The sequence below is a fragment of the Staurois parvus genome, unplaced genomic scaffold, assembly GCF_062004578.1.
Source record: "Staurois parvus isolate SC_StPar_1 unplaced genomic scaffold, SC_StPar_1.0 ptg000498l, whole genome shotgun sequence".
Lineage (NCBI taxonomy): Eukaryota > Metazoa > Chordata > Amphibia > Anura > Ranidae > Staurois > Staurois parvus.
Window position 1 is genome coordinate 1,123,500 of NW_028318294.1, and position 19,436 is coordinate 1,142,935.

General features: G+C 43.6%; 1 protein-coding gene across 1 annotated transcript in view; it reads right to left on the reverse strand.

Annotated features, from left to right (window-relative positions):
- Positions 1-19,436, reverse strand: part of NLRC5 (NLR family CARD domain containing 5) — a 193,366-nt gene that overhangs the window by 60,119 nt on the left and 113,811 nt on the right. Inside the window, exons 31-37 of the mRNA XM_089689793.1 lie at positions 16,855-16,941; positions 15,798-15,881; positions 14,871-14,954; positions 11,663-11,746; positions 11,389-11,475; positions 4,045-4,128; positions 2,861-2,944 (exon numbers count right to left, since the gene is read on the reverse strand). Coding sequence (XP_089545919.1) covers positions 2,861-2,944; positions 4,045-4,128; positions 11,389-11,475; positions 11,663-11,746; positions 14,871-14,954; positions 15,798-15,881; positions 16,855-16,941 — 594 coding nt within the window. The remainder of the gene's footprint in view (positions 1-2,860; positions 2,945-4,044; positions 4,129-11,388; positions 11,476-11,662; positions 11,747-14,870; positions 14,955-15,797; positions 15,882-16,854; positions 16,942-19,436) is intronic.

The following is a 19,436-nucleotide window of genomic DNA, read 5'->3' on the forward strand; positions in this document are numbered from 1 at the left end:
GGAGGAATAGTGCCCCATCGTTGGTGTCAGTGGGAGGAATAGTGCCCCATCGTTGGTGTCAGTGGGAGGAATAGTGCCCCATCGTTGGTGTCAGTGGGAGGAATAGTGCCCCATCGTTGGTGTCAGTGGGAGGAATAGTGCCCCATCGTTGGAGTCAGTGGGAGGAATAGTGCCCCATCGTTGGTGTCAGTGGGAGGAATAGTGCCCCATCATTGGTGTCAGTGGGAGGAGTAGTGCCCCATCATTGGTGTCAGTGGGGGGAGTAGTGCCCCATCATTGGTGTCAGTGGGAGGAATAGTGCTCCATCACTGGTGTCAGTGGGGGGAGTAGTGCCCCATCACTGGTGTCAGTGGGAGGAGTAGTGCTCCATCACTGGTGTCAGTGGGAGGAATAGTGCCACATCATTGGTGTCAGTGGGAGGAATAGTGCCCCATCATTGGTGTCAGTGGGGGGAGTAGTGCCCCATCATTGGTGTCAGTGGGGGGAGTAGTGCCCCATCATTGGTGTCAGTGGGAGGAATAGTGCCCCATCACTGGTGTCAGTGGGGGGAGTAGTGCCCCATCACTGGTGTCAGTGGGAGTAGTGCCCCATCACTGGTGTCAGTGGGAGGAATAGTGCCACATCATTGGTGTCAGTGGGAGGAATAGTGCCCCATCATTGGTGTCAGTGGGAGGAATAGTGCCCCATCATTGATGTCAGTGTGGTGGAGGGGAGAATAGTGCCCCATCATTGGGGTCAGGGGGGGGGGAAATAGTGTCCCATCGTTGGTGTCAGTGGGGGGAGGAATAGTGCCCCATCATTGGTGTCAGTGGGAGGAATAGTGCCCCATCATTGATGTCAGTGTGGTGGAGGGGAGAATAGTGCCCCATCATTGGGGTCAGGGGGGGGGGGAATAGTGCCCCATCGTTGGTGTCAGTGGGGGGAGGAATAGTGCCCCATCGTTGGTGTCAGTGGGGGGAGGAATAGTGCCCCATCGTTGGTGTCAGTGGGGGGAGGAATAGTGCCCCATCGTTGGTGTCAGTGGGGGGAGGAATAGTGCCCCATCGTTGGTGTCAGTGGGGGGAGGAATAGTGCCCCATCGTTGGTGTCAGCGGGGGGAGGAATAGTGCCCCATCGTTGGTGTCAGTGGGGGGAGGAATAGTGCCACATCGTTGGTGTCAGTGGGGGGAGGAATAGTGCCCCATCGTTGGTGTCAGTGGGGGGAGGAATAGTGCCCCATCGTTGGTGTCAGTTGGGGGAGGAATAGTGCCCCATCGTTGGTGTCAGTGGGGGGAGGAATAGTGCCCCATCGTTGGTGTCAGTGGGGGGAGGAATAGTGCCCCATCGTTGGTGTCAGTGGGGGGAGGAATAGTGCCCCATCATTGGTATTAGTGACACAAATGATGGGGCACTATTCCTCCCACTGACACCAATGATACTTACTTTGCTGACCCCTGCTCCAGCCTGGGCTCGCTCTCTCACTTACCTGTCAGCTGTCTTCCTTCTCTGGCCGCTCTCTTCTTCACTCGCTCCGGCAGCTCCCTCGATCTTCTTTGATGTACGCGCGCTGCCGCTCGGCTCCTCCTCTCCAAGCTCCACCTCCTCGCCGGTAATTGGCCGCCTGTGTGCCTCTCCTGAGCTACAGTTCCGGTGGCCAATCAGCGGCGAGGAGGCGGAGCTGCTGAGCGATCCCGGAGGTATGGCCAGGTGACAGGAGCAGCGTATCATCCCGCCCACACATCGCCTGAGACGGAGGAGCGGTGTCTCGGTTCCTAAGACCATCGGAAATATGTGTTTTCCGATGGTCTTAGGCGACCCCTGGGAAATGGTCGTTCGACCCCCAAAGGTGTCGCGACCCTCAGGTTGAGAACCGCTGCTCTAGAGGTTGGGATCCTCCAGAGGCTGGGTTCCTGTAGAGGTTGGCTTCTTCCAGAGGTTGGGTTCTTCCAGAGGTTGGGTTCCTCTAGAGGTTGGGTTCCCCTAGAGGTTGCGTTCCTCTAGAGGTTGGGTTCCTCTAGAGGTTGGGTTCCTTCAGAGGCTGGGTTCCTCCACAGGTTGGGTTCCTTCAGAGGCTGGGTTCCTCTACAGGTTGGGTTCCTTCAGAGGCTGGGTTCCTCCACAGGTTGGGTTCCTCCAGAGGTTGGGTTCCTCCAGAGGTTGGGTTCCTCTAGAGGTTGGGATCCTCCAGAGGCTGGGTTCCTGTAGAGGTTGGGTTCTTCCAGAGGTTGCTAAGGGTTCCTTGAGCAATGAGCAATTTCTGCCTCTGAGATACGTTCCCACTGACACCATTAATCTTTTTAGCTATCTATTAGGGGGTAATTCTTCCCAATGACTACAAGTGTAATGATCATTCTTTCCACTGACTATCACTAATGTATCATGAGTTGTTGATATAGTAATTTTTAGCAAGGGTTCCCTGAGACGAGAATGTTTTTTCAAGTGTTCCTTTGTGTTGAAAAGGTTGAGATAGGCTGCTTATATGTAAAATATGCTTATAGCACCTCTGTTTCAGAATTATACATTATAAGCAGCACCAATAAACCTAGCCAAGCCAAGCTTAATATGAATATTTTGGTTCTTGGGTCATTGATGAGGCATGCAAATATCCCACTGACTATGTGTCTTACTATTTATATAAAATGTTACAAACAGAAAAAAAAAAGATTTCTGAGAAACTATGGACCATTTGTCAGCTTGCAGACCACTTCATGCAGAAAGAATTTCACATGCAGAGTAAATGGAAAGGAAGCAGCTGATTCCATCAGATGTGTAGCGAGCCATTAGGCTGGATGATGTTCTATCTGACACATCTGAAGCGCACAGATAACCTGGGAGTTCACAGTTCTTATGATTTTACAACATATAATATACCCAGACTTACTCTAAGGCTTCCATTTCTGGACAGTGAATCAAACTGTCTGTTAGATGCTGAATTCCTATAGGTGTTATTTTGTTGTTTCCAAGCCTGAAAATCCAAATCAGAGATAAAAAAAATTAAATATATGAAATACAACATATGTTTAGAATTATTTTATAGTATTGTAAATCCCATTTATTCATAAAACATAGCACACATACATCAGGAAGGCCTGTATCCAGCTCTTGGTGCAGAAGGGAACCATGTGTATAACACCAGAGATCACACCAGGATCAGTAAGCCTTCATACAATGGCACCGCCCACATGGACGAAAAATATATTGTACATATATTTTAAAAATACTCTTCCCAAATATATTGACATATATTTGAAATGCTACAATATTGGCCATATTCAATATATTTTTATATATATATATATATATATATATATATACACACTGTATGTTGAAATTTGTTTTTATTACAATATATATGTAAAATATTTTTAAAAATACATGCATATTTGTCTTTAAAAATACAAATCTACATTTTTGGAATGCATTTACAGATATATGTAAAAATATATGTTAAAATGACTTTTTTATATGTTAAAAAAATATTTTTCATATATTTTGTAATATATAAAACATGTATTTCAACATGCAATATATATATATATATATATATATATATAATTTCAAATATATGTCAATATATTTGGGAAGAATGTTTTTAAAATATATTTCAAATATATTTTTCTTCCATGTGGGTGGACTCGTCGAAGGGATGACATCAGGCAGTGTCTTCAGCTGTCCTTCATGCACCACAGTACAGCACAGCATCACATCAGTGGAGTGGGCAGGCTTGACAAAGGGAAGCGGGCTCCTGAAATGCATTGCCACCCGCCCACTCCACTGATACTGTGCTAGATGAATGAATATATGGACATAGGGGAATCGATCAGCCATGACACTACAAACCGCAACCACAACATGGGAGCTCATCATTACCAGGTAAGGTAAATAAACGACACAGGGAACATAACTACACTAATACCTAATTAAAACAACCAAAACAATTGAAAGTGTACAGTGCTTTTAATGTCTCATCTTTGGAGATCTATAGATTTGGATGGAACAAAACCACCTGCCAACAATTCCAGACTTTTTTTTTTCTTGTTAAGGAACAAAAGTCTTGATACGTACATCAGTATCTTCATAGATGACGTTCGCGCTAATCCCTGGGACAATGTGAGGAGAGAGGCGTCATCCAGTGACATAGACTTCAAGCTGCAAAGAACAGAGAGGAAACTGGCAATATACAGCATATGTAGGTATGGTCTGTACCATGTAACCATAATACCCATATGGAAGAAAAATATATTTGAAATATATTTTAAAAATCTTCTTCCCAAATATATTGCCATTGTCACGGTATAGGGGCCCCTGCCAATTATTGATTTAATTTAATCCCCTTATTAATTCCCTGTACAAAACATCCCTCAGATTCTCTCTCTGTATGTCCTCTGTGTCACTCTGCCAAATGGCCAAATTCAATTATCATGGCTTCCCCCCTCCCGGTCAACTTGTTGCCAGCTTGCTGTATGTCCTCAAGTTGCCCTCCATAATTCTGGTCCCTCTGATATCCCCGGGCGGTCCGGTGTCATCCTGGCCCTCATTGTGTCTTCTGTCGCCAGCTCGATTATCCCTGGGGTCTAGTGTCCCCCCCCTCCACCTCTCATCCTGCCACAGTGGGATGAGAGGTGCAACTTTCACCACCCCTGCCCTATATTCTCCCTCTCCGGCCCTGGCCAAAGAGGAGAAGGTGGCGAGGTTCACACCTCTCTCCTCAGAGAAGTGCGAACCTCCCGCAGGGATGTTCGGGGCTATGGTGTCTCGCTGACACCACCTCAGCCCTGTCATCTGCAGCGCGGGCACGGGAAGTTCCCACGCTTGCGGATGTCCCTGGACAAAGGCCGCGCTCACGAGAGGCAAGGCCCCTATCCATGCCCCGTTGCCGGGCAATGAGGCACGCCAGCTCCGGCCCGCCCTGGTTACCTAGATGACCAGGGAGCATCCAACATCATCTTAAGAAGCTGATGCCGGGCGTTCTGGTCATCTTTCACCACTGCGCAGCCACCGAAGTAGCCCAAGCTGCTGCAGGACCTTCGTGGCCGGACTCTGCAGAGACCCGGAGACCCCCAGCCTAGGAGAGAGATTGAAGGCTTGCCTGCTAGCTGCCAGAGACCCCCAGCCTAGGGAAGAGATTGTGGGGTTGCCTGCCAGCTGCCAGAGACCCCCAGCCTAGAGGGAGATATTGAGAGATTGCCTGCTAGCTGCCAGAGACCCCCAGCCTAGGGGAGAGATTGTGGGGTTGCCTGCCAGCTGCCAGAGACCCCCAGCCTAGGGGAGAGATTGAGAGATTGCCTGCTAGCTGCCAGAGACCCAGAGACCCCCAGCCTAGGGGAGAGATTGTGGGATTGCCTGCCAGCTGCCAGATACCCCCAGCCTAGGGGAGAGATTGAGAGATTGCCTGCTAACTGCCAGAGACCCCAGTCCGGAGGAGAGATTGCGAGATTGCCTGCCAGCTACCTGAGGACTCAGCCCAAAAGGGGAGACCACCCGCACGATCCGGACTCCAACAGGTACCTGTGTTCCACTTCCAATCCCTGGGAGCCCAGGCACCCTGTCGGATGCGTGAGTATATGCTCTCTCCCTGTTTTACCTGTACTGTTCCTGTGCTGACCCCCCGCCCCCGTTGGATTACAGTTGCTACAGGGACTCTCCCTTGGCTCTCGGTGTTGGACTATAAGTGGTTGGCCCCTCCTTGCTACCCTTTACTGGCAAATTCCCTCTCCCTGCGATTCCCTCTATTGAGTGACTGTCATCTGGGTGTCTCAATAAAGCTTTGTACGTTTGCCATCTACTCTGTGTGTTCTGTCCTGCCTACCCTCCGTCACAGCCATATATTTGAAATGCTACAATTTTGGCCATATTCAATATATTTATATTTTTATATATATATATATATATATATATATATACACATACATACATACATACTGCATGTTGAAATGTGTTTTTATTACAAAATATATGAAAAATATTTTTAAAAATACATTTCAAATATACTGTAGGCATCTACATTTTTGCAAAAATATACCATATGTTAAAATGACTTTTTTATATGTTAAAAACATCTGAAGAATATATTTTAAAAAAAGATATTTTTAAAAATATATTTTTCTTAAATATATGCTTCAGATTTTTTTTAACATATAAAAAAGTCATTTTAACATATATGTTTACATATATGTGTACATGCATTCCAAAAATGTAGATTTGTATTTTTAAAGACATACAGTATATTTGAAATGTATTTTTAAAATTATTTTTCATATATTTTACAACAAAAACAAATTTCAACATGCAGTATATTATTGTGTGTGTATATATATATGTTCCTTGTTGACAAAGTCCGGAAGTGACGAAACGCGTCCAGGGCACGCGACGTAAGTGACGAATTGTTGTTCCCGGAAGTGCCGTGGCGGCCATTTTGGAGTCTAAAGCGCATGTTGTTTGGCTGTACTGGGACTCTTAGTGCACCCCTGGTGCTTTTTGAGCTAAAAGACCAATGCTGGGAGAGATTTGTGGGGGTTTACCACTAAACGGCTGTGTACATATCATCAGGACCAGGAAGCCGGCTGTACTAGTTTTTAATGTAAATGGTAATAATATAATCTATTTTTTACTTTGATTCATATACGGATCCTTGGTCTATTTGTGAGGTCTAAGGGAAGTAGCTGAACAAGAGGATACTCCATGCCTATTTTGTCTACATGCTGTTTATATTGGAATTAGGGTAATTATGCACTTTGGATATGGTTTGCAGTGATACATATTGGGTATAATCCTGACACGAGTGCTGTGACACCTTAGTGTTTTTGCATGCTGCACATGTGACACTATTTTTGTTACCTAAGATAATACACTATGTCTGGATTTTTTCTTCTTTTTTGAGGTATATGAAGAACCTCTGGCATTCATTTTCACTTTGGATTAGTGAACACTTATCTATCAAGATTTGGACTTTATTTTTGGACATTGTGTTTGAGATTTTGGACAATTTTTTTTTAATTTTATTTTCTTTTGTGGATTTTGTGTGTATTTAAGTCCGTTAATATATTATTAGAACATGGTATCGGACTTTATAATACAGACTTATGAAATGCACATTTTCTTACTACCATTGCTAGTATCTTTGGCTTCTGTCAAGGTAACAGCTCTGTTACAGAATCATGTTATTACAGTGAACAGTGCAGCAGGCAAAACTGACATAAAGAGATTTCCAATATACTGTAAATGAAAACTAGGCTCTGCTTGAGTGATCATATTGAAGTGTTAGCTATGTCTGTCACTGGCCTATACCTTGCAATGAATCCGTTACTCAATAAAGGGATCTCACAAGTGAGCCTTTAAGCTAGGGTTTTTACAGATGAGGTGGGGAGAGTGAGAAGAAGATGGCAAGCTAGGAAGTGCCTTAGTCTCTTCTAAGGGAGATGCTATTGCTAGTGTCAAAATGCACACTTGTGTAGAGCCCATCAAAGCCTTATCATAAAGTGCTGCCTGTGATAGGACCACAGCTAGCAGACATGTCAAGGAGATAAAAACCCAAAACGCCACATTGAACTGAGGAGCTTTATGGGAAGGTTAGGTTGACACCAGTAGAATTTAGTCTGAAAATGTTCATTTTTGGAATGTTCGCTCAATTTTCTAATGGTTAAGGATGTCAGAGTTGAAGGAGCAGAATAGAAGATTCATCCTTGCCCTGCTCAATCACCTGTCAACCAGAGAACCTGGCTGACAGGTGAATGTAAACAAAGGAGAAGGGACATTTAAAAAACATATTAAAAGGCAACAGTGTGGGGGTTCCACTACAATCCATACCAGGATCTGTGATGAATTTTAAGGGGGACCCAACACAAAAAGAACAAAAAAAAAATGGTTTGGAGGTCCCAACCAATAGCCATACCAGACCCTTATCCGAGCATGCAGTCTAGCAAGCCAGGAAAGGGGGGGGGGCACGTGCTGCTCTTCCCCTCATCTCTGGCTCAGTAGTTGTGGAGTTCTGTGAGCAGGGGGCTTATTGGAACCTGGAAGCCCCCTTTAACAATAAGGGAGCCCCCAGGTACCAGCCCCCACCATTTCAATGAGTGTCCTTGCTCATTCCCAAGAAAACGTCAAGTAAAAATAAAAACACAAACACAGTTTTTGCTAAGTCCTTTATAAAAAAAAAGTTTAAAAAATGTTCCCAGATATATATCCATTGTCAGTATCCGGGGGCCCCCTTATTGTTAAAGGGGCTTCCAGGTTCTGATAAACCCCCCACCCGCAGACCCCCACAACCACTGGACCAGTATAGTGGAGAAGAGGTCCTTGTCCTCATCATCATAAGAACAAGGTGTTTTGCAGGGGGGGGAGGGTGGGATACCTTCGGGGAATAACCCCCCTCCTGTGTTGAGGGCATGTAGCCTGGTAAAGTTGAGGAAAAGGATTGACTCACACCCATCTCCCCCCCCCCCTTCCTGACCTGCCAAGCTGCATGCTTAGATAAGGGTCTGGTATGGAATTATTTTTGCCATTCGGTCTCCATTACAATTCAAACCAAGCCCAAATGGCTTGGTATGGATTTGAATTGGGCCCCTCCCCAAAGCCATTTTTTTTTGTTTTAATTGTCCGTGCTTCATTGTTTACATTTACCCGTCAGCCAGCAATTCCCGGTTCTGGCGCATGCTGGTTCCCTAACAACCCAAACATAAAGCTGCCAAAAACACATTAAAAATGCATATACACGTGCTTTTCCATTGACGTCTATGGGGCAAAATCAAGCTGCAACCACACCAGTAGCTCATGAACCTTTTCCAAAAAACATGCTGTGCTGCATTGATGTGGACGGGCACCACTGAAAATTTGCTGAGACCAAATTCGAATTTGAAGTGGGGACACTGGTGCATTGGGGGTATAAAAAAAACATATTCAGTACATTTCTGCAATACATACACACTTTCCCAGGTTTATGTCCTTCAAAATACTGCAAGTAGAAAAAATATCTGTTGATCTGACATACATCCAGTAAGAGCCTAACCTTCTGTTTGAAATGACAACACAATGCCTTTGCATCACTGAAATTCCAAGCACCTCCTGAGTTTTCCCTTGTGAACTACAGAATACCTCCCCTATTCTCATCTCTATAGGATATGGATTGCTCGTGTCTGTCACAGATTTAAAGTGTTACTAAACCCACAACAGTAAAATCAGTCTGTATACACTGTAAAGCATGCTTGTTATACTCACTGTGGAACCTAAGGGGTTAATCCTCTGCATTGTGTAAAAAGGCTGTTTGATCCTGTCTTCTCTGCCCCTCCTCTTGTTGAAATGACCACCTGATGACCAGACTGAATCCTTAGTCACATGCACATGCTCAGTTTGGTGTATATTGCTAGAAAGGTTTTTTTTTTTGCTTGGGAGAGTGCATGTGATCAGCACAGGGTCAATCAGCGCTGTCCAGAGAGAGGGTCAGGATTTTCACATCCTCCTAGAGCAGAAAGAAAACTCCTCCTACAAGCTTTAACCAGTGCTGTGCTGCAGTCACAAGACTGCTCTAACTGCTGACGAGAAAAGGTATTTAGCAGTTTATATTTACCAAACTAATTGCATTTCCATGTTGTGTGTACCGTGGGAGACCAGATATAGTGAATGCAGGGTCAGGGGAGACCAGATATAGTGAATGCACAGTCCTGGGTTTAGTAACACTTTAATTTAATTAATAATCCATCTGTCTGTTAAATTAGGGGCCCCCAACCCCTGGGCCACGGACCGGTACCGGTCTGTCGCCTGTCGATAAGCAGGCTGCACAGCAGGAGGTAAGCGGTGGTAGAGGTCTATGACAATCTTGCCTGGATGGCAGCCATGCCACTTAGCAGCTTGTGAGTCCTCTCCTGGGTCTCCCACCCTGCCAACAATGTCATCCTATCAGCAGGGCAGGGGACAGAAGGAGCTGCAGATTGGGACAGAGAGCAGGAGACTTTTCATATTAACAAGCGGGTAATCATCCTCTTGTTAGTATAACATTCCACCCTCCTTCCAGATCTGCAACTCCTCTCACCCCCTGCCCTGCGGAGAGGATGACATAATCTGGAGATGACAAACAGGCTGCTAACTGCCACTGCCCTGTTGAAGGTAGGACTGTGCAGAGGAGGCAGAGGCTGAAAAGGGGCATTGTGATCTAAGAGAGGAAAGGTTGGCCATGACTGCAAGGGGTTCGGTGATGAGGTGGCATGACTGCAAGGGGCGCGGTGATGAGGTGGCATGACTGCAAGTGGCACGGTGATGAGGTGGCACGACAGCAAGGGGTGCAGTGATGAAGTGGCATGACTGCAAGGGGTGCGGTGGTGAGGTGGCATGACTGCAAGGGGCGTGGTGATGAGGTGGCATGACTGCAAGGGGCGTGGTGATGAGGTGGAATGACTGCAAGGGGCGCAGTGATGAGGTGGCATGACTGAAAGGGGTGTGGTGATGAGGTGACATGACTGCAAGGGGCACGGTGATGAGGTGGCATGACTACAAGGGGCACAGTGATGAGATGGCATGACTGCAAGGGGCGCAGTGATGAGGGGGCATGACCGCAAGGGGCGCGGTGAAGAGGTGTCTTGACTGCACAGGGTGCGGTAATGAGGTGGCATGACTGCAAGGGGCTCAGTGATGAGGTGGCATGACTGCAAGGGGCACGGTGATCAGGTGGCATGGCTGCACAGGGCGCGGTGGTGAGGTTTCATGACTGCAAGGGGCACAGTGATGAGGTTTCATGACTGCAAGGGGCACAGAAATTAGGTGGCATGACTGTAAGGGGCATGGTGATGAAGTGGCATGACTGCAAGGGGCGCGGTGATGAGGTGGCATGACTGCAAGGGGCGCGGTAATGAGGTGGCACGACAGCAAGGGGTGCAGTGATGAGGAGGCATGACTGCAAGGGGCACAGTGATGAGGTGGAATGACTGCAAGGGGCATGGTGATGAAGTGGCATGACTGCAAGGGGAGAGGTGATGAGGTGGCATGACTGCAAGAGCAACGGTGAAGAGGTGGCATGACTGCAAGGGGCACAGTGAAGAGGTGGCATGACTGCAAGGGGCGTGGTGATGGGGGGGAGTTGTGATTGCTAGGGCCACTGTGATGTTAAGGAGACTGCTCTGTAAAGAGGCACTGTGATATAAAGGGACCGTGATCTGTGATGTGAAGGAGAACTGAGGACACTGTGGGACAGCTTTAAAGGGGGAACTGTGATGTGAAGGGGGACTGTGGACACTGATATAAAGGGGAAAAGAGGTTTTGATGTGAAGGGGAGCTGAAGACTGACTTTGTGAACCCCCCTCTTTACCCGGTCCCTGGAAAAAGTGGCTACAATGAAACTGATCCCTGGTGCCAAAATGTTGGAGACCGCTGAATTAAATGAAGAGTGGTCACTACACTTTCAGCTGTCAGCTAATTTCTTACTGCATTTCCTCAAGTTCCGGACACATGGATAGTTCTGCAAGAAACTGTCTTCCTCCATCAGTAGTTCCCACGAAGCAACCAGATACACTACAGAAACAGGGACAGTTGTAATGTTTTTAATTGCCACAATGTAAAAAAAAATTGAACTGAGATAAAAAATAAGTTTAGATTTTATAAAACTTAGTAAATAGTTAAGATAACTATTAGGAGATTCTTTAAAAAAAAAAAAAAAAAAGCTGATCCCTGATCCACAGTACATACCAACCCAACTTACTTCATGGCTTTGAAATTCCTCTTGTGAGTCAGTAAATCTTTAATGGCTAAAGCCCCTTCTTCACCAATGTCATTACCAGATATCCTACAAAAAAGATGTAGCAAAATATATAAAATATATAGAATTAAAACATGCTTTCTTTGGTAATTAGGCAACATTGATAGATTTTTGTTTGTTTTTCTGTTTAAATTGGGTTTCCTACTTTTATATTTCAAGTTTCTTCGACAATTAAAGGGTAGGAGTACGTATGGAAAGAAATTGTGACACCCCACCCCCATCAATCTTATCAACCTAACCAGAACAGACTTTAGATGACAAATCCACCCTCAAGTGCTTCTAAAGTCTGCATTCTATGCATTAAGGTAAAAAAAAATCGTCCGCTTTGGCTCCCGCTGTTGTCAATAACAGCCAGTAAGAAAGGGTGTGGGGGGCGGGGTTAAGCCACACTCTGTGTGTCTATGGGCACACAGAGCCCGCTTGGCAAGGAACCTGCATGAGTGCCCCTATAACAAACAGCTTGCTATGGTGTGCACTCAGTGGGGGCAACCCAAGAAAAATAGGATCGGGTCTGCTCTGTGCAAAGCTATTGCACAGAACAGGTAAGTATGACATGTATGTTATTTAAAAAAAATAAAATTTGATCCTTTACAATCACTTTAAGATCAGCACATATACCTTGGATGGCCAACTTCCCCTCTGGCAGCGCCCATCATAAACAGGATATTTTTGGAGGATACTGAGGAAGTTAATACTGCTGCAGCTACAGGAAGTTCAGGCAGTAAGCACCTGAGGTCTGTACTTATATTGCCTTTTTTTTTCTAGAACTGCATTTACCCTTGAACCGCTTCTCCTCCGCCCTATAGCAGAACTACAGCTACAGGGTGGCAGCGGTGTGCAAAATCATGTATATATAGCTATATAGCACAGCCATACAAAGCAGTGTGCTTACAGTGAAGCACACACACAGCCTCATAGTAAAACACAACACAGCACACAGTTAACCCTTTGACCGCCCCAGATGTTAACCGCTTCCTGCACAGTGCCATTAGTAGAGTGTGCTTTTTATTAGCACTGATCACTGTATTGGTGTCACTGGGGATGTCAGTGACACCAAGTCAGTTCCCTCCAGTGTCAGAATCCCGCCGCAGTCCCACAGTCTCATTATAAGTTGCTGATCACCATTACTAGTAGAAAAAAAAATTCCAGTATCTATACCGCCATTTGTAAACGCTATAACTTTCACGTAAACCAATTACCTCACACATATTGGGATTTTATTAGCAAACACATGTAGCAGAATACATTTTGGCCTAAATTTATGACGAAATTAGATTTTGTACTTTTATTTTCCCGCTATAAGTCGCTGATTGCTGCCATTACTAGCAAAAAAAAAAAAATCTCAGTATATGTACCGCCATTTGTATTTCATGTAAACCAATTAGTTTACACGTATTGGGATTTGTTTTAGCAAAAACGTGTAGCAGGATACATTTTGGCCTAAATTTACACCAAAATTAGATTTTTACATTTTTTTTACTGGATATGTTTAATAGCAAAAGTCAAAAATAATTGTCTCAAAAAATAAAAACCGCACAGGTGCTCAAATACCACTGAAAGAAAGCTCTATTTGTGGGAAAAAAGGGCTTAAATTTCATTTGGGTACAGCGTTGCATGACCACACAATTGTCAGTTAAAGTAACGCAGCGCCGTAACGCAAAAAATGGCCTGGTCAGGAAGGGAGGTAAATCCTCTGGAGGACAAGTGGTTAAAATGAAAAAATTTTCATATGTTTCACAATGCAGCTTTCCATGCTATCTGAATCTCAGCGTAATGGAGCTCTCTAATGTCTGTATTATTCTTGACTGTAAGTAAGCACTATCTCTTCTGTTTTTATTAGGAAAATTACCAGGAGGAAGAAATCAAGGATCATCATGTTATCTCTTGGCAAAAGGTAATAAACAAATCAATTTTCTCTTATGAGTGGCTTTTTAAGTGTTGGGTAAGTTCATGCTGAAAGTCAAAATGGACAAACAGAAGGCAATAGCCGACAAATAGAAGGCAAATGGCCCCCATAGTGTGCAATACATCAACTATCCCTTTTCAGCTCAATTTGGTTAACAAAATATAAATTGTAATGTGATGCTTTTAGAAAATTTGTTTTTTTTTTTACTTTCCATAGATTTTTTTTGAGTTTCCTAAGGTTTTACAAAAAACAGTGCCAAAATAGACAACAATCGAAACATATACAAAAGATCTAGAGCAGCAACATGCAATCCTGCAGTGGAAAAAGGAACAATGTGCTTAAAGGCACATTACAAAGGTCCATCCTTAGGGGGAAGAGTCAGGGTCAGGAAAAACAAGGGAAAGGAAAAAAGGGGCAAGGGTAACAGGAAGGGGGAAAATCCTATGTCCTATGTTATAAAATCTTCAGTGATGTCAAGACAGGCACCAACCCGTCCTCAGGCTCCAAATTGTACTACGCATAAAGCTATCGCCCATTGGGTGTTTCTGGTGTATGCCAAATAGGCATCAAGGAGAGCACACAACAAAAGAAGGGGAAAAAAAGGTAAAAGAAAAAAGTAAGACAGAAAGCCCGGTCTAAGCCTTGCCCCCCCATCCACCAGCCAGCGCCTACTTAGATGGAGCTTGTAGGTAGCGAAGCCACAAATCCCTCTCAGATTTAGCCTGTTTGCCTTGAAATATACTGACTCATTTTCATTGGCTCCTGCTGCTGTCAATCAAATACTGTAACACAAGAGTGGGGGGCGGTGCCAAGCTGCACTGTCTGCGTCTATAGATGCAGGCAGTGAGGCTCAGGATTGAGCCCACGTGAGTGCCCACATTACAAGCTGCTTGCTGTGGAGTCACACACTGAAGATGAGGAGCCAGGAGCGCTGGTGGGGGACCCCAGAAGAGGAGGTTTGGGGCTGCTCTGTATAAAACCATTGCACAGTCAGGTAAGAATGATGTGTATTATTAAAAAAATATATATGAAGGTTTAGATTCACTTTAATGTACTGATAAACAAAATATTAATCTTTAATGCAAAATGATCAGGTAATGGAAAATGAAGCTTTCATTTATCTTTTACTGCTAATGACCTGAGCAGAGCTTTTAGCACTCTAAATATTTTAAATGCCCTGATGCTGGAATAAAAATAAAAAGAGCTACTGCTCAGATTTGAAGCTAGACGTTACCAGAAACTTACACAATGTTTAAAATAGATTTGCAGAATCGAATACTTTTCGCCAGCGATGTCACTCCACTGCCGGACATGTTTACATGTGCCAATCTGTAAATCAAATGTGAAAAGAGGTCAATAGACCATCAAGAACTCAATAAACCCATCAGTTAAACAATTCCAGGGTCTCCATATCTACGTTTTGATGATGAAACATTAATTTCATGAACTGTCTAAAAGAACAATTGTTCTGTGGTCAGATTTTCCATCCATCAGATTCAGCCACTCCATGCAATGACTGTAGTGTTCATGCTAACCACCCAAAAAAATGGCGGACCTTATAATGCCCATCATTTTTATAAAAAACAACCTAGTTTTCATCTATGGCCAGCTTTAGTCATAAATAAGCTATTTTACCCTACAAAAAATATTTCAGTTAGATCATGAAGACATGAATCACCGACTTGCTTCTAATAGATCTCGGGAACTCCCATATATTTCCACAGTCAATGGCTCTGTCAACTACCAAGGAGTCTTTTTCTGCTGAAACAAATGAGTCTAAATGACTAATGCATTCTCTGAAATGTAAAATACAAGAAAAATAGGAGTGTCGAGTGTTCCTCATTCCCTTATTCCTGTTGACTGATCAAGTGGGTAGACCTGATAAAAATGGGCAATCATTGGGACTGATCTCTAATTAAATGCAAATTAATAGCTAAACAATCTGAAAACATGCATGTAGATTAAAGAGCATTCAGTCATTCATCTGACTAGTTTCCCTCAGCTGTGGATACAGCAGCAAATGTTGCCCCAATGGATGTACATATGTATGTCAGCAATACTAATGATTTACCTAGGTTTTTGTAATAACTGAATATGCAAATATAATTTCATTAAATAATTATAACTTGAAAAAAAAAAATGTACAAACTATGTGATATTAGAAACACTCACTTAATTGTCAGTAAGGAGGGCAGTGAAGTCAGAAATCCTGCTAAAGCTTGGGCTCCTATATCACCTAGGCTGTTGTGGGATACACTATAATGTATAAGAAGGGAAAGTGTCAGAGTAAAGCTTGTTACTGATACATTCTAGTACTGAACAAAGAGAGACAGGTTAAATGACAATATCTGATTGTGATATAGCTGAACTCTATTCACCTATGGACATATCAAGTCCCACTCTAACCCTTTAAGCCAGGGGTGTCCAAACTTTTTTCGAAGACAGCCAGATTTGATGAAGTGAACATGCTCAAGGGCCGACCATTTTGCAGCAAAAAAAAATGAATGGATAAAGGAGCGACTGATACTGGTCATGACATATTTTAAATCTGTACTTGTTTCTCCCCCTAAAAAAAAAAGCAAAATTACTCTCACTGATTTCCTTCAATGCTTGAGAAGGGAGCACACCTTTGCCTTTCATCAGCCTTGTGCATGCTCCAAAATGCATCGTATTGCATGCTGGACATCCCTACGTCATCACGCTGACGTCGATGTTGCGCTCCATGGTGGACTCCAGATGCCATCTTTGGATCTCTGTGAACATCCCGAATCTCCTCCAGCGCTTACTACGGCAAATACATCGAGGACGCCGCCATGTCCTTCGCTTTCACCACATATGCCTAAGCCTTTCGTTTACTTTCATCATGTGTTTCTCATTATGTTCCTCAATAAATATACCACATATTGCACTTAGAGGCGCTTTTCTCCTTTTTAGATATTGCCAAATTACCTGTGGAGCAGTATTAAACCGGAACACGGTCTGCAACTGGCCCACGGGCCGGACTTTGGACATGCCTGCTTTAGGTTATTTTACCAAATGATCATATTTAGACACCCCACCTGTTTTTGGACCATAAATTAAGACAACCCTATGAAGTCAGGCAAGCGAGAAGCATGATAATGACCCAGTTTCTTACGTGTACGTATTTATTTGTAGGACTTCCTTTACCAGATTAATTGTATTTATAAATCCAAAAAATATATATATATTTTTCAACTTTTCAACTTACTCCAGCTCAGTAAAACAGGGACCATGCACGCTAAGAACTGGCTGTAGAAAAGACACATTTTGCAAGTCTGCATTACAGTGATTGAACCTGGGGAAGCAAAGAAACACAATAAAGAAAAGCATGACAGAAGATAAGTGAGAAACTGACATTTCAATGGTATGAAAATAGACCAACCATGTCCCCTGATTGCTGGAGATATTCTTTATATTCCACAAGGTTCTGTAAAGCCATCAGTTTTTGGAATTGAAATAATACATTAGAGCAGTGTTTCTCAACCTTTTTTCAATCAAGGCACCATTTGAAATTATGGACAGTCCCAAGGCACCCTTTAAAATTATGGACAGTCTGGAGGCACTCCATTCTAAAATGTGAAAAACTATTCCAAGAGTTTTAACCTCCCTGGCGGTATGATTATTTCAGATTTTTGGTGCTGAAAGCGGTACATTTTTTTGCATGGAAATATGTATTTTTTTATTGTAGGCCTGTAATTTAGGAATAACTCACTGAAATCTGTCCGAACAAGAGTCTAGTAAACATCCAGGGTATGATAAAACTTGAAACACAAAATCATAAATTATAATTTAATAAATAATCATAAAAAATAACAATATAATAATAATAATAATAAATTTAATTCAATAATATAATCAAACCAAAAACACTGAAATTTTTAATATAGCGTCAAGTTCGCACATCACTGAGCAAAGTCGCAAAGTCGTTTTCAGTGTCTGATGACGAATTTCCCCACAAATCATTATCACTCAATTCTGCAAGTGGTTCTGATTTACTATCGCTGTTCTCTAGCTGGTCTAAAACCGATTTTGACCTAAAGGGACGCTTTTTGGACACCATGGACATTTCTCAGTTTCCAGGCAGAAAGAACAGTAAAAATGCAGGCAGGGGACAGGACAAAGCACTCAGGACAAAATGTACGTGAAATGCTTTGAAACAGCAATGTTTTACTATGTAATAATCGTTTTTAAAAAAATTTAACTTTAACTAATTTTCTAATTTGCCGCCAGTTGCGGCGCCCGTACGTCCCGACGTCACAGGGACCGGAACACGGAAGCCGGATGCCGCCATCGGCTGGAGGAGATGGCCGGGGATGCATCGCGGGAGCGAAGGACAAGGTAAGCGCTGCAGTGAATCCCTAAGCAATGCTGCATGGTAAGCCCAAGTGTAGCTCGGGATTACCGCTTTTGGTACTGAAACTTTACCCCGAGCTACACTCGGGAATACCGCCAGGGAGGTTAAATAATGCACAACATCACCACATGTAGGACACCCAACATTAGAGGTGAATTATTCTTCCAAAGCAAATACACTTTTGCACACTGGTGCTGACTAGTACTCCAATGTTTCTCTTCTCCCTCAGTTTTTCTCTATCACTGAGCATAGTGACCCCAGCACTGACAGAGAGGGGCAGGGGAGGGTCAAACAAGGATGCCATGCAGGCAACCAACATCCTCCTTATCAACTGATGATGCCATTGGCTGTCAGGATGCCAGTGGCTAGAAGGTGATATACAGTGGGGATCGAAAGTTTGGGCAGCCCAGCTAAAAATTTGTATTAATGTGCATAAAGAAGCCAAGGAAAGATGGAAAAATCTCCAAAAGGCATCAAATTACAGATTAGACATTCTTATAATATGTCAACAAAAGTTAGATTTTATTTCCATCATTTACACTTTCAAAATAACAGAAAACAAAAAATGGCGTCTGCAAAAGTTTGGGCACCCTGCAGAATTTATAGCATGCACTGCCCCCTTTGCCAAGCTGAGACCTGCCAGTGTCATGGATTGTTCTCAATCATCGTCTGGGAAGACCAGGTGATGTCAATCTCAAAGGTTTTAAATGCCCAGACTCATCTGACCTTGCCCCAACAATCAGCACCATGGGTTCTTCTAAGCAGTTGCCTAGAAAACTGAAACTGAAAATAGTTGACGCTCACAAAGCTGGAGAAGGCTATAAGAAGATAGCAAAGCGTTTTCAGATGTCAATATCCTCTGTTCGGAATGTAATTAAGAAATGGCAGTCATCAGGAACAGTGGAAGTTAAAGCAAGATCTGGAAGACCAAGAAAAATATCAGACAGAACAGCTCGCAAGATTGTGAGAAAAACAATTCAAAGCCCACGTTTGACTGCACGATCCCTCCAGAAAGATCTGGCAGACACTGGAGTTGTGGTACACTATTCCACTATAAAGAGATACTTGTACAAATATGGTCTTCGTGGAAGAGTCATCAGAAGAAAACCTCTTCTACGTCCTCACCACAAAAATCATCGTTTGAACTTTGCAAATGAACATATAGACAAGCCTGATGCATTTTGGAAACAAGTTCTATGGACCGATGAGGTTAAAATTGAACTGTTTGGCCGGAATGAGCAAAGGTACGTTTGGAGAAGAAGGGGCACAGAATTTAATGAAAAGAACCTCTGTCCAACTGTTAAGCATGGGGTTGGATCAATCATGCTTTGGGGTTGTGTTGCAGCCAATGGCACAGGGAACATCTCACGAGTAGAAGGAAAAATGGATTCAATAAAAAAGTTCAGCAAATTTTGGATGGTAACTTGATGCCATCT